The 14,030-nt window shown below is 43.3% G+C and overlaps 1 protein-coding gene across 21 annotated transcripts in view; it reads left to right on the top strand.

Annotated features, from left to right (window-relative positions):
- LOC110535656 (protein scribble homolog) overlaps positions 1–4,805 on the top strand; it is a 128,853-nt gene extending 124,048 nt beyond the window's left edge. For 13 of the 21 annotated variants that reach the window (XM_036935390.1, XM_036935398.1, XM_036935401.1 and 10 more), the window contains one exon: positions 2,652–4,805. In XM_036935390.1, coding sequence (XP_036791285.1) covers positions 2,652–2,776 — 125 coding nt within the window. In that variant the 3' untranslated portion in view covers positions 2,777–4,805. The remainder of the gene's footprint in view (positions 1–2,651) is intronic. The other 8 variants (XM_036935396.1, XM_036935395.1, XM_036935400.1 and 5 more) reach the window with 4 other exon arrangements.
- The last annotated feature ends 9,225 nt before the right edge of the window (positions 4,806–14,030 follow it).

The raw sequence follows: 14,030 nt of genomic DNA on the forward strand, positions 1-14,030 counted from the left end.
AGTTAAGAAAATATATATATATATTTTTTTAAAGTAACAATAATGAGGCTATATACAGGGGGTACCAGTACTGAGTCAATGTGCAGGGGTACAGGTTAGTTGAAGTAATTTGTACATATGGGTAGGGGTAAAGTTACTTTGCCTAGATAATAAACAGGTCAATGTAAATAGTCTGGATGCCATTTGATTAATTGTTCAGCAGTCTTATGGCTTGGGGATAGAAGCTGTTAAGGAGCCTTTTGGACCTAGACTTGATGCTCCAGTACAGCTTGCCGTACAGTAGCTTAAAGAACAGTCTATGACAAACTATCAATGGTGTGTTTGGACCATGATAGTTTGCTGGTGATGTGGACACCAAGGAACTAAACTCTCGACCCGCTCCACTACACCCCCTGTGAATGGTGTGTTTGTCTATTGTTGTACTTAGATGAAGATCAGAAAATTTTATGACCAATTTATGCAGAAATCCAGGTAATTCCAAAGGGTTCACATACTTTTTCTTGCCACTGTAGTTATTACAGACTCGGTCTGGGAGAGGGGAGAGGTTGAAAATGTAAATGAAGACACTTGCCAGTTGGTCTGCACATGTTCTGAGTACACATCCTGGTAATCCGTCTGGCCCTGCAGCCTTGTGAATGTTGACCTGTTTAAAGGTCTTGCTCACATCGGCTACAGAGAGCGTGATCATACAGTCGTCTGGAACAGCTGGTGCTCTCATACATTCTTCAGTGTTGCTTGCCTCGAAGCAAGCATAAAAGGCATTTAGCTCGTCTGGTAGGCTTGCGTCCCTGGGCAGCTCGCGGCTGGGTTTCCCTTTGTAGTCCGTAATAGTTTGCAAGCCCTGCGACATCCGACGAGCGTCAGAGCCGGTGTAGTAGGATTCAATCTTAGTCCTGTATTGATGCTTTGCCTGTTTGATGGTTTGTCTGAGGGCATAGCATAATTTCTTATAAGTGGCAGGATTAGTGTCCCGCTACTTGAAAGCAGCAGCTCTAGCCTTTAGCTCGGTGCGGATGTTGCCTGTAATTCATGGCTTCTAGTTGGGATATGTACGTACGGTGACTGGGGGGATGTCATTGTCAATACAATTGATGAGGCTGACGACTGAGGTGGTAAACTCCTCAATGCCGTTGGATGAATCCCGGAACATATTCCAGTCTGTGCTAGCAAAACAGTCCAGTAGCATAGCATCCGTGTTATCTGACCACTTCCGTATTGAGCCAGTCACCGGTACTTCCTGCTTTAGTTTTTGTTTGTAAGCATGAATCCGGAGGATAGAATTATGGTCAGATTTGCCAAATGGGGAGCGAGGGAGAGTTTTGTATGCATCTGTGTGTGGAGTAAAGTTGGTCTAGCCTTTATTATTTTCTTCTGGTTGCACATGTTTTATTTTTTATTTTAACAGGTAAGTTGACTGAGAACATGTTCTCATGTACAGCAACGACCTGGGGAATAGTTACAGGCGGGAAGAGGGGGATAAATGAGCCAATTGTAAGCTGGGGATGATTAGGTGACCATGATGGTGTGAGGTACAGCTTGGGAATTTAGCCAGGACACCGGGGTTAACACCCCTACTCTTACGATAAGTGCCATGGGATCTTTAATGACCTCAGAGAGTCAGGACACCCGTTTAACATCCCATCCGAAAGACAGCACCCTACACAGGACAATGTCCCCAATCACTGCCCTAGGGCATTGGGATATTTTTTAGACAAAGGAAAGAGTGCCTCCTGCTGGCCCTCCAGCACCACTTCCAGCAGCATGTGGTCTCCCATCCAGGGACTGACCAGGACCAAGCCAGCAGTGGGATGCAGGGTGGTATGCTTCTGGCAATGTGACATTCTGTTAGAAATTTGGTAAAACTGATTTACATTTGCCTGCATTAAAGTCCCCGGCCACTAGGAGTGCCACTTCTGGATTAATTTCTTGTTTTCTTATAGCCTTATACAGCTAATTGAGTGCGGTCTTAGTGCCAGCATCGGTTTGTGGTGGTAAATAGACGGCTATGAAAAATATAGATAAACTCTGGGGTAGTTAGTGTGGTCTACAGCTTATCATGAGTTACTCTACCTCAGGCAAGCAATACCTTGAGACTTCCTTAATATTAGACATCACGCACCAACTGTTATTGACAAATACACACACCCCCACCCATCGTCTTACCAGACGTAGCTGTTCTGTCCTACCGATGCACGGAAAACCCAGCCAACTGTATATTATCCGTGTCGTTGTTCAGCCACGACTCGGTGAAACGTAATATATTCATTTTTAATGTCCCGTTGTTAGGATAGTCTCGAACGGAGATCATCCAGTTTATTCTCCAGTGATTGCACGTCGAACGGATGGTAACGCCAACGGATAAGGCACCCCGATCGCCGTCCCCCGTATTTCTGTCTTTTCTTCACGCGAATGACGGGGATTTGGTCTGGAATGAGTCATTGTCATGACAAAATTGTCATGACTCTCAAGTCAGTAAAAAGAGTCTTTCAAAAAGAATGTATCGTTCGTAAACTACACATCACTACTGCCACAGTGCTGGCATTGGGGGAGACTTAGGGGTCACTATGAGTCACTGAAAGGGGAACCTAGATTTAAAGGTTTAGTCATTCACCAGGGTGTCATGTTAATATTGGTTTCTCTGTGCCCGCCAGTGCATGCTGCGGATCCCGGGACTGAGGTTCCCACTGCCACCTCAGCACTGGAGATGGCCCTCTACAGCAACACGCGCCAGCTGAGGCAGGGCTGCCGCAGCCTGGAGACCGCCGTGCCCACATAACACATCACACACATCTACCACAAGAGACTTGGGAGACATACATACACAGAGGAGGCACCGGGTCACTACACACACTCACAGGTTTGGGAGATGCGTCCCATGTAACCACTGCAGAGACCATGATGCTGATAGTCAACAGACACACACACACACACACACACAATGTCATATCTTGCCTTTACAGTCTGAGGATGTGTTGGCCTGAACATGAGGCCCAACGTTCCTGAGGCCAGGGAGGAGGAGGGCTGGTGAGGGGAGCTAGCGTTACGCTTCAGAAATACCATTCTCTTTTTTATTTGGGTTATTTTTCTTCAGTTTACGTTTTAGTAGCTGAATTATACAGGTGACTTATGTTTTTACTTTTGACCCTCTGATTTTTGCTGTTTTAAATGAAAAATGTGTTCTGGAAGAGAAAGGAAAAAATATGAATTGTGTAGATGTAATACTAATTTTTCAGATGCTATTTTTGAGGTTTTCAATGAATATATTGTGAAATGTCAAGATTTTTAGCGGGCTTCGGGGGGGCGTGTATATATTGGGAACATACTGCTACCTTCACTTCCACATTTTAAACACTACATACATATCTCAACTGCACTACCACACTACTTAGAAAACAACATGTTTATTTTTAAATAATTTATTTTGCTTGTATTTTATTACTCGATTCTAAAGCCTCCCCTGTAATACATTGTTGTTACCCCCTGTACTTTCGAGTGCAACAGAACAATGCATATCATTTTATTTATCATAATGACATCAATGCATATCATGATATCATATTAATTCAAATGTACATCTTAGGAGGCAAGCACATGTTTAATCCATATCACCAAGATATATTTTATTTTACAATGAATACATTTGTTTTCACTCTGATGCACAGGCCTTAACCAGGTTCTGACTGGTACATTACAAGGAACATGCTGTCACAGACTTGTAGGATACTGATCCCAGTACAGTTGTTTGATCTCGGTGGATCAGAGTAAAGGATCTCTAGCTTTCCTGGACCAGGTTTATCAAATTCTGTCCCATTCCTATTCTCGAGAATGTAACTACACTGGAGAGACCAGCAGAGACACCCACATACACATGGACAGATAAGCCACTAGTCTTTATTCAAAATGGCTGTAAATTTAGGAACATAATCTCAGCTTCATCTCCATTTACATATACGGTACTTTCCTTGCCCTTTTGGTGGAAATCATTTGTCAATGTGAATCTCACTCCTATCTGGATGGTTTTCCAGATTTTACCGGTGAAGGTAGCAGGTGTTTGCTTTTTTTTTTTATCTGCCTTTGATTAATTTAAATCTGACACCCACTGAAAATCCTTTATTGTTGTGTGAATAATGTACAAAATACTGAATGGAAAGCTAAATGTACGGTTGAAATTGAGCCAGTCTACTAAGCCAAGACCAAGCAAGTGTCTGGACTGGGGAGCTCTCTCCCTACCTCTCTCTCTCTCTCTCTCTCTGCATGTACAATATATTGGCTTTACTGGGAGAACCTGTAGAGGCAGAAGACATTTTGTTAATCCCTTTTGAAATGGATCTCATTCGACCATCATTCTCAATCTCTTTCCTCTGCTTTACCTGCTGCTGTCATGGATGTTATCTGATGGCAGCTTTGTTGGAGAGTCATGATAGAAGCACTCGTGTTTAATTTAATGTACTAATCATATCTTTCTGCGTTGCTTTCGCTGACTGAAATTCAGTTAGGATGATAACATTTGCGATTGGTTGACAATTTTTATTTTTATTTTTTACTTACTGTAGTGGGTAAAACTTAAGACAAAATGGGATTCATAACATTTTTTTATGCCAAACAACTGTTGGAACTTCCTTTTGGTTACACTCTTCTCTTGAATTATTTTGGGGGACTATTTTTCCCAAATGTGTCAGAGGGAAAGGGTAGAAGTGCTGGGGTCAAAGCTCATCCAAAACTGTAACTAGTGAATTTGTACAACCAAAGAGGTCTATTTTGTGGTTCACGAATAAAAAAAGTTTACTTTTCATTTAACAAGCTGATTCATTGCATTGTGTCTTTGTATTCTATAATCTAAACTCAGCAAAAAAAGAAACTACCTCTCGCTATCAACTGTGTTTATTTTCAGCAAACTTAACATGTATAAATATTTGTATGAACATAAGATTCAATAACTAAGACATAAACTGAACAAGTTCCACAGACATGTGACTAACAGAAATGGAATAATGTGTCCCTGAACAAAGGGGGGGTCAACATCAAAAGTAACAGTCAGTATCTGGTTTGGCCACAATATGCATTAAGGACTGCAGTGCATCTCCTCCTCATGGACTGCACCAGATTTGCCAGTTCTTGCTGTGAGATGTTACCTCACTCCCCCACCAAGGCACCTGCAAGTTCCCGGACATTTCTGGGGGGAATGGCCCTAGCACTCACCCTCCGATCCAACAGGTCCCAGATGTGCTCAATGGGATTTAGATCTTGGCTCTTCGCTGGCCATGGCAAAACACTGACATTCTTGTCTTGCAGGAAATCACGCACAGAACAAGCAGTATGGCTGGTGGCATTGTCATGCTGGAGGGTCATGTCAGGATGTGCCTGCAGGAAGGGTACCACATGAGAGAGGTAGATGTCTTCCCTGTAACTCACAGCATTGAGATTGCCTGCAATGACAACAAGCTCAGTCAGATGATGCTGTGACACACCGCCCCAGACCATGACGGATCCTCCACCTCCAAATCGATCCTGCTCCAGAGTACAGGCCTCGGTGTAACACTCATTCCATCGATGATAAATGCGAATCTGACCATCACCCCTGGTGAGACAAAACTGCGACTTGTCAGTGAAGAGCACTTTTTGCCAGTCCTGTCTGGTCCAGCGACAGTGGGTTTGTGCCCATAGGCGAAGTTGCTACCGATGATGTCTGGTGAGGACCTGCCTTACAACAGGCCTACAAGCCCTCAGTCCAGCCTCTCTCAGCCTATTGCGGACAGTCTGAGCACTGATTGAGGGATTGTGCATTCCTGTTGTAACCGGGGCAGTTGTTGCCATCCTGTACCTGTCTCTAAGGTGTGATGTTCGGGTTTGTACCAATCCTGTGCAGGTGTTACACGTGGTCTGGCACTGCGAGGACAATCATCTGTCTGTCCTGTCTCCCTGTAGCGCTGTCTTAGGCGTCTCACAGCACGGGCATTGCAATTTATTGCCCTGGCCACATCTGCAGTCCTCATGCCTCCTTGCAGCATGCCTAAGGCACGTTCACACAGATGAGCAAGGACCCTGGGCATCTTTCTTTTGATGTTTTTCAGAGTCAGTAGAAAGGCCTCTTTAGTGTCTTACGTTTTCATAACTGTGACCTTAATTGCCTACCGTCTGTAAGCTGTGTCTTAATGACCATTCCACAGGTGCATGTTCATATTTTTTTTTATGGTTCATTGAACAAGCATGGGAAACAGTGTTTAAACCCTTTACAATGAAGATCTGTAAAGTTATTTGGATTTTTACAAATTATCTTTGAAAGACAGGTTCCTGAAAAAGGGACTTTTCTTTTTTTGCTGAGTTTAGATGAATGTACAGTCATGGCCAAAAGTTTTAAGAATGACACAAATATTAATTTTCACAAAGTCTGCTGCCTCAGTGTCTTTAGATATTAAGTACAAGCATTTCATAAGTGTTCAAGGCTTTTATTGACAATTGCATGAAGTTGATGCAGAGTCAATATTTGCAGTGTTGGCCCTTCTTTTTCAAGACCTCTGCAATCCGCCCTGGCATGCTGTCAATTAACTTCTGGGCCACATCCTGACTGATGGCAGCCCATTCTTGCATAATCAATGCTTGAAGTTTGTCAGAATTTGTAGGGTTTTGTTTGTCCACCCGCCTCTTGAGGATTGACCACAAGTTCTCAACGGGATTAAGGTCTGGGGAGTTTCCTGGCCATGGACCAAAAATATCTATGTTTTGTTCCCTGAGCCACTTAGTTATCACTTGTCTTATGGCAAGGGGGTTCATCATGCTGGAAAAGGCATTGTTTGTCACCAAACTGTTCCTGGATGGTTGGGAGAAGTTGCTCTCGGAGGATGTGTTGGTACCATTCTTTATTCAAGGCTGTGTTCTTGGGCAAAATTGTGAGTGAGCCCACTCCCTTGCCTGAGAAGCAACCCCACACATGAATAGTCTCAGGATGCTTTACTGTTGGCATGACACAGGACTGGTGGTAGCGCTCACCTTGTCTTCTCCGGACAAGCTTTTTTCCGGATGCCCCAAACAATCAAAGGGGATTCATCAGAGAAAATTACTTTACCCCAGTCCTCAGCAGTCCAATCCCTGTACCTTTTGCAGAATATCAGTCTGTCCCTGATGTTTTTCCTGAAGAGAAGTGGCTTCTTTGCTGCCCTTCTTGACACCAGGCCATCCTCCAAAAGTCTTCGCCTCACTGTGCGTGCAGATGCACGCCATTCTTGAGCAACCTCTGTACTGGTGGTGCCCAGATCCCTCAGCTTAATCAACTTTAGGAGACGGTCCTGGCGCTTGCTGGACTTTCATGGGAGCCCTGAAGCCTTCTTCACAACAATTGAACTGCTCTCCTTGAAGTTCTTGATGATCCGATCAATGGTTGATTTAGGTGCAATCTTACTGGCAGAAATATCCTTGCCTGTGAAGCCCTTTTTGTGCAAAGCAATGATGATGGCACGGGTTTCCTTAGGTAACCATGATTGACAGAGGAAGAACAAAGATTCCAAGCACCACCCTACTTTTGAAGCTTCCAGTCTGTTATTCGAACTCAATCAGCATGACAGAATGATCTCCAGCCTTGTCCTCGTCAACACTCACACCTGTGTTAACGAAATAATCACTGACATGATGTCAGCTGGTCCTTTTGTGGCAGGGCTGAAATGCAGTGGAAAGGTTTTTGGGGGATTCAGTTCATTTGCATGGCAAAGAGGGACTTCATCTGATCACTCTTCATAACATTCTGGAGTATATGCAAATTGCCATCATACAAACTGAGGCAGCATACTTTGTGAAAATTAATATTCATGTCATTCTCAAAACTTTTGGCCACGACTGTATTCTGTCCAAACTGATGAGGAATATCACACACACAAAAAGCTCCTGTGAACCCATTCCTTCTTGTTCTCTGGAGGTTTCCTCCTTCATTCTTGTTATGAGGCTAGCACAAATGAGATTGTTTGAATGGTTAGACTCCAGGTGTGGTTAATGTCTTCTTAGCTAAATGATTAGTGGGCAACAGTGACAGGTTAGAGTCAAATGGGGGAAAACCATGTGGTAGGTAGGTTTGAGGGTGGTGCAGTGTGTAAAAGGTGGGCTGCGATCTCTGGTTTGAGTTCCCAGCTATCTTTGTTTCCTAACAAACTGTTTTCTTGTTTAGTAAACTAGCTTAAACACTCACACCAGTAGAAATCCACTTTTTCGAGCTGAAAGACAATGGCCAGAGCTTACCCATGACATTGCACAACGATTTACAGTGCATTTGTGAAAGTGTTCAGACCCCTTGACTTTTTCCCCATTATGTTACATTACAGCCTTATTCTAAAATGAATTAAATGTTTTTTTTCTCATCAGTCTACACACAATACCCCATAATGACAAAGCGGAAACAGGTTTTTATAAATTGTTGCAAAATATTTAACCTTATTTAAATAAGTATTCGGATCCTTTGCTATGAGACCCGAAACTGAGCTCCGGTGCATCCTGTTTCCACTGATCATCCTTGAGATGTTTCTACAACTTGATTGTAGTCCACCTGTGATAAATTCAATTGATTGGACATGATTTGGAAAGGCACACACCTGTCTATATAAGGTCCCACAGAGGGTGCATGTCAGAGCAAAAACCAAACCATGAGGTCGAAGGAATTGTCTGTAGAGCGCCGAGACACAGATCTAGGGTAGGGTACCAAAAAATCTCTGCAGTATTGAAGGTCCCCAAGAATACAGTTGCCTTCATCATTCTTAAAAGGAGGAAGTCAGGAAGCACCAAGACTTCTTAGAGCTGGCCCGACCAAACTGAGCAATCGGGCGAGAGGGCCTTGGTCAGGGAGGTGACCAAGAACCCGATGGTCACTGACAGAGCTCCAGAGTTACTGTGGAGATGGGAGAACCTTCCAGAAGGACAACCATCTCTGCAGCACCCCACCAATCAGGCCTTTATGGTAGAGTGGCCAGAATGAAGCCACTCATCAATTAAAGACATGACAGGCTGCTTGGAGCCAAAATGCACCTAAAGAGTCTCAGACCATGAGAAACAAGATTCTCTGGTCTGATGAAACCAACATTGGACTCTTTGGCTTGAATGCCAAGTGTCACATCTGGAGGAAACCTGGCACCATACCTAAGGTGAAGCATGGGGGTGGCAGCATTCATCTGTGGGGGATGTTCTTCAGTGGCAGGGACTGGGAGAGACAAGTCAGGATTGAGGGAAAGATGTCTTGGCTGTGTGCTTAGGTTTGTTGTCCTGTTGGAAGGTGAACCTTCGCCCCAGTCTGAAAACCTGAGTGCTTTGGAGCATGTTTTCATCAAGGATCTCTCTGTACTTTGCTCCGTTCAACGCAGGAGTGGCTTCGGCACAAGTCTCTGAATGTCCTTGAGGGGCCCAGCCAGAGCCCAGACTTGAACCCGTCGAACATCTGTGGAGAGACCTGAAAATAGATGTGCCGCAATGCTAGCCATCCAACCTGACAGAGCTTGAGAGGATCTGCAGAGAAGAACGGGAGAAACTCTCCAAATACAGGTGTGCCAAGCTTGTTGTGTCATACCCAAGAAGACTCGACTGTAATCGCTGCCAAAGGTGCTTAAAGTACTGAGTAAAGGGTCTGAATACTTTCCTAAGGCATTGTACATAGACATGGAACACTGGTCACCTTAATGTTTACATACTGTTTTTACCCATTTCATATGTATACTGTATTCTAGTCAAGTCCATCCTATTCAACTATTGCTGTACATATATTCTATCAACAGTCTTCAGATATACTACATTCTATACACATCCTGTCCATAATGTCTATACATCCCATCACACATATACATACAGTACATTTATATTTGTATGTATTGTGAATATTACTTCACTGTTGGAGCTAGGAACACAAGCATTTTGCTACACCTGCAATATCATCAGCTAAACGTGTATGCGACCAATAAAATTTGATTTGATTTTAGATGAGCTTGACATTGTTAAGATTGAGTGGACAAGTGACAGTGACAGCATAGAATTCAATTGAAGAGTTTGACAGGTTTTGGAAAAAGTATAAAATCTCCAGAAATTAGCAGCCCTGTGCCACCACCAGAAGCTCTCGGACTGAGAGAAAGTATAGTCAGATGAAGAGAGAGCAGGTGGAGTAGCAGTGTTCTCTGGGGTGATCCATATCTCCATCAGGGCCAAAAAGTCCAGTGCCTGAAGGGCAGCATAGGCTGATATGAACTTGGTGTTCTTGACTGCAGATTGGCAATTCCAAATGCTGCCAGAGACCAGGAATTTCACATGGGTTGTGCAATCAGGGTACACTAAATTAGAAGGGTTGCAACCGAGTGGCGGGGAGCATCTGTAAAGCGAGAGAGTGAGAGTGGTGTGGAGTTTTCCTCACTTTCCTTCCTTGAATAACTCCACAGAACATCATGTCAGAACCGTCTTTGTTTCTGCTACGGTCTTAGTTTTGCAACGTGACCGCCGCTGAGAAAACAGGGGAGACTGAAGTACTAACACTAATTGCCTTGGAGAGCTGTAATCGCAGCAGGTAGCCTAGGGTTTAGAGCGTTGGGCCAGTAACCGAAAGGTTGCTGTATTGAATCCCCAGCTGACATTGTAAAAATCTGTCATTCTGCCCCTGAACAAGGCAGTTAACTCACTGTTCCCCGGTAGGCCGTCATTGTAAATAAGCATGTGTTCTTAACTGACTTTTTTTTAAAGCACGCCTCCCGGTACTAATTGCTGATTGCCTACGAGAGGAGAAACCACTCCCCTGCCCCACTGATTACCAAATCAACAGTCACAAATTGCCCTGCCCCCAAATCCTGGTTGATGTGTCAACAATCATCTGCAAATTGTCAGCAGTTCACACACCAAGTAGGTTACTGGAAAGACAGGTAGCACTTGAAGTAGATGGCCCTAACTAGGAAAAAGACAGTACTAGACAACAACAGATTAAGACAAAAATGATACTTCTCACTCCTGGAGATTTCAGTAGTCCTCTAGCTATAGAATGAAGCACTAACCTGCCACGTTAATTATCCTAACTTGCTATGTAAATTCTCATAATCTCCTACATTAATTATCCTATCCTGCCTAGCCAGCTTAGATCAAATGCTACAAGGAAGCAGGAAGAAGCCACGCAAAACGGCCTTGAGTGGTAACTGATCTACCCAATTATCTGTTATGTTTCCATACACCCACTTATTTCACAATGGACACTCAGACACACTCCACGTATGCAGTTACCCATACTTGCCTTAATGGACAGAATATTGTCTAGAAACTACCTCAATGGACAGAAAAGGGGCACACCACCCAATGCCCATGATCCAAAGCTTGAATATTGCAAAAATGTGTTAACATGAAACAAAGGATTGTGGTTTAATACTCAATTACTCAAATGTACTTCAGTAGTGTATCTTTACGTATTCCTTATCTACAGTTCTGTTTTTAGCTGGTATGTTCTTATAGATTTCTAAATGGTGTAATATTTATTACAAAAAAATATGACCTAACACATAAGGCAAATCGATAAAAGGTTGTCCTTTATCTCCATTTATAAAGCCCTTTCATTGCTTTTTGTTTCTGGTGTCACTAGAACATTTAGTTAGTCTGACCTTTGCGGTCTTGGGCTTCTGGCTTCTGTCTTTGCTCAGGTGAATCGTTTTCCATGACCTGTGGAGCGGTATGTTTTTAATGTTTAAGCCCTCTGCAATTAGGCATCTATTTTTTTATAGTTACAGATCATGTAAAGCCCTGAACCCACAAAGCTGTTAAGCACATGGTGTTCACACTGATGTTACCTGCCTCTGGAATCAATAGGACACACTATAGCTCAGCATTCAACACCATAGTACCCTCTAAGCTCATCATTAAGCTCGGGGCCCTGGGTTTGAACCCCCCCAATGCAACTGGGTCCTGGACTTCCTGATGGGTCGCCCCCAGGTGGTGAAGGTAGGAAACAACACCTCCACGCACGCCTCCAACTCAACTCAATCAGTTTGCAGATGACACAATAGTAGTAGGCCTGATTACCAACAATGATTAGACAGCCAACTGGGAGTAGGTGAGGGCCCTGGGAGTGTGGTGCCAGGAACTTCTCACTCAATGCCGAAAAAACAAAAGGGCTGATCATGGACTTCAGGAAACAGCAGAGGGAGCATGCCCCTATCCACATCGACAGGATCACAGTAAAGCAGGTGGAAAGCTTCAAGTTCCTCAGCATACACATTTAAAAAAAATGTTTTTACCTTTATTTAACCAGTTAGGCTAGTTGAGAACCAAGTTCTAATTTACAACTGCGACCTGGCCAAGATAAAGCAAAGCAGTGCAACACAAACAACACAGAGTTACACATGGAATAAACAAACATACAGTAAATAATAGAATAGAAAAAGTCTTTACAGTGTGTGCAAATGAGGTAGGATAGCGGCACTAAATAGGCCATAGTGGCGAAATAATTTCAATATAGCAATTAAACACTGGAGTGGTAGATGTGCAGAAGATGAGTGTACAAGTAGAGATAGTGGGGTGCAAAATAAATAAAATAGATAACAGTATGGGAATGAGGTAGTTGGATGGGCTAATTACAGATGGGCTATGTACAGGTGCAGTGACGATCTGAAATGGTCCACCCACACAGACATTGTGGTGAAGAAGACGCAACAGCACCTCTTCAACCCCAGGAGGCGGAAGAAATTTGTCTTGGCACCTAAACCCCTCACAAACTTTTACAGATGCAGAATTGAGAGCATCCTGTCAGGCTGTATCACCGCCTGGTATGGCAACTGCACAACAGGGCTCTCAAGAGGGTGGTGCGGTCTGCCCAATGCATCACCTGGGGAAAACTACCTGCCCTCCAGGACACCTAAAGCACCCGATGTCACAGGAAGGCCTGAAAGATCATCAAGGACAGCAACCACCTGAGCCACTGCCTGTTTACCCCACTATCATCCAGAAGGCGAGGTAAGTACAGATGCATCAAAGCTGGTACCAAGAGACTGAAAAACAGCTTCTATCCCAAGGCCATCAGACCATTAAATAGCCATCACTAGGCAGATTCCACCCGGTTACGTAACCCTGCACCTTAGAGGCTGCTGCCCTATATACATAGACATGAAATCACTGGCCACTTTAATAATGGAACACTAGTCACTTTAATAATGTTTACATATTTTTGCTTTACTCCATTGCATATGTATATTGTATTCTATTCTACTGTATTTAGTCTATGCCACTCCTACATTGCTCATCCTAATATTTGTATATTCCTTAATTCCATTATTTTACTTTTAGGTTTGTGTGTCTTGTTGTGAATTGTTAGATATTACTGGACTGTTGGAGCTAGAAACACATGCATTTCACTAAACTTGCAATAACATCTGCTAAACATGTGTGTGTGACCAATCGCATTTGATTTTATTGGATAATACTGTTCACATTGAAAGCACAGTAAGTCAAGACACTTGTAAAATGATTTTTAAAAATATAATTTGATCACCACCTGACATGAACATTAGTGAACAATGCATGTTAATAAAGTGTGCAGACATCCAAACCACTTTTCTTAAAACATGTTGTTCTTATTTATGCCACGTATTTACATAAATTAGTCAATGTAAGTCAATCTGGCAATGCAACCAAGTTTTTGACTGGCGTCAAACAACAGCCTAGCCATCCTACCTGCAGTAGTTGCTGTAGCTGAGCATGACGATGAGTCCAGGGAAGAAGTAGCAGAGGCCAGTGAAGGCCACATTCCACAAGATCTCCCCAATTTGGTCCGGCCACATCAGAGTACAGATAATATCATATTATGATGCACCTCTCTGAGGAAGATGAATACCAACAACAAGTGTAAGGGCTCGATTCACTCTGTATCGCTGAAGCGTTATAGATTGCACGATAAGGTAATTTCCTATTCAGCCGACAAATGCAGTATTTATTGACAAATGCAGCCTTTATTGTGGATGCACTCTCCGCTAACATGGGAACATTGCCTTTAAATTCAAATACCTACAGCACTGTGTTATTTTATGTATGGGGTGACCGGATTCACA

The sequence above is a fragment of the Oncorhynchus mykiss genome, chromosome 11, assembly GCF_013265735.2.
Source record: "Oncorhynchus mykiss isolate Arlee chromosome 11, USDA_OmykA_1.1, whole genome shotgun sequence".
Taxonomy (NCBI): domain Eukaryota; kingdom Metazoa; phylum Chordata; class Actinopteri; order Salmoniformes; family Salmonidae; genus Oncorhynchus; species Oncorhynchus mykiss.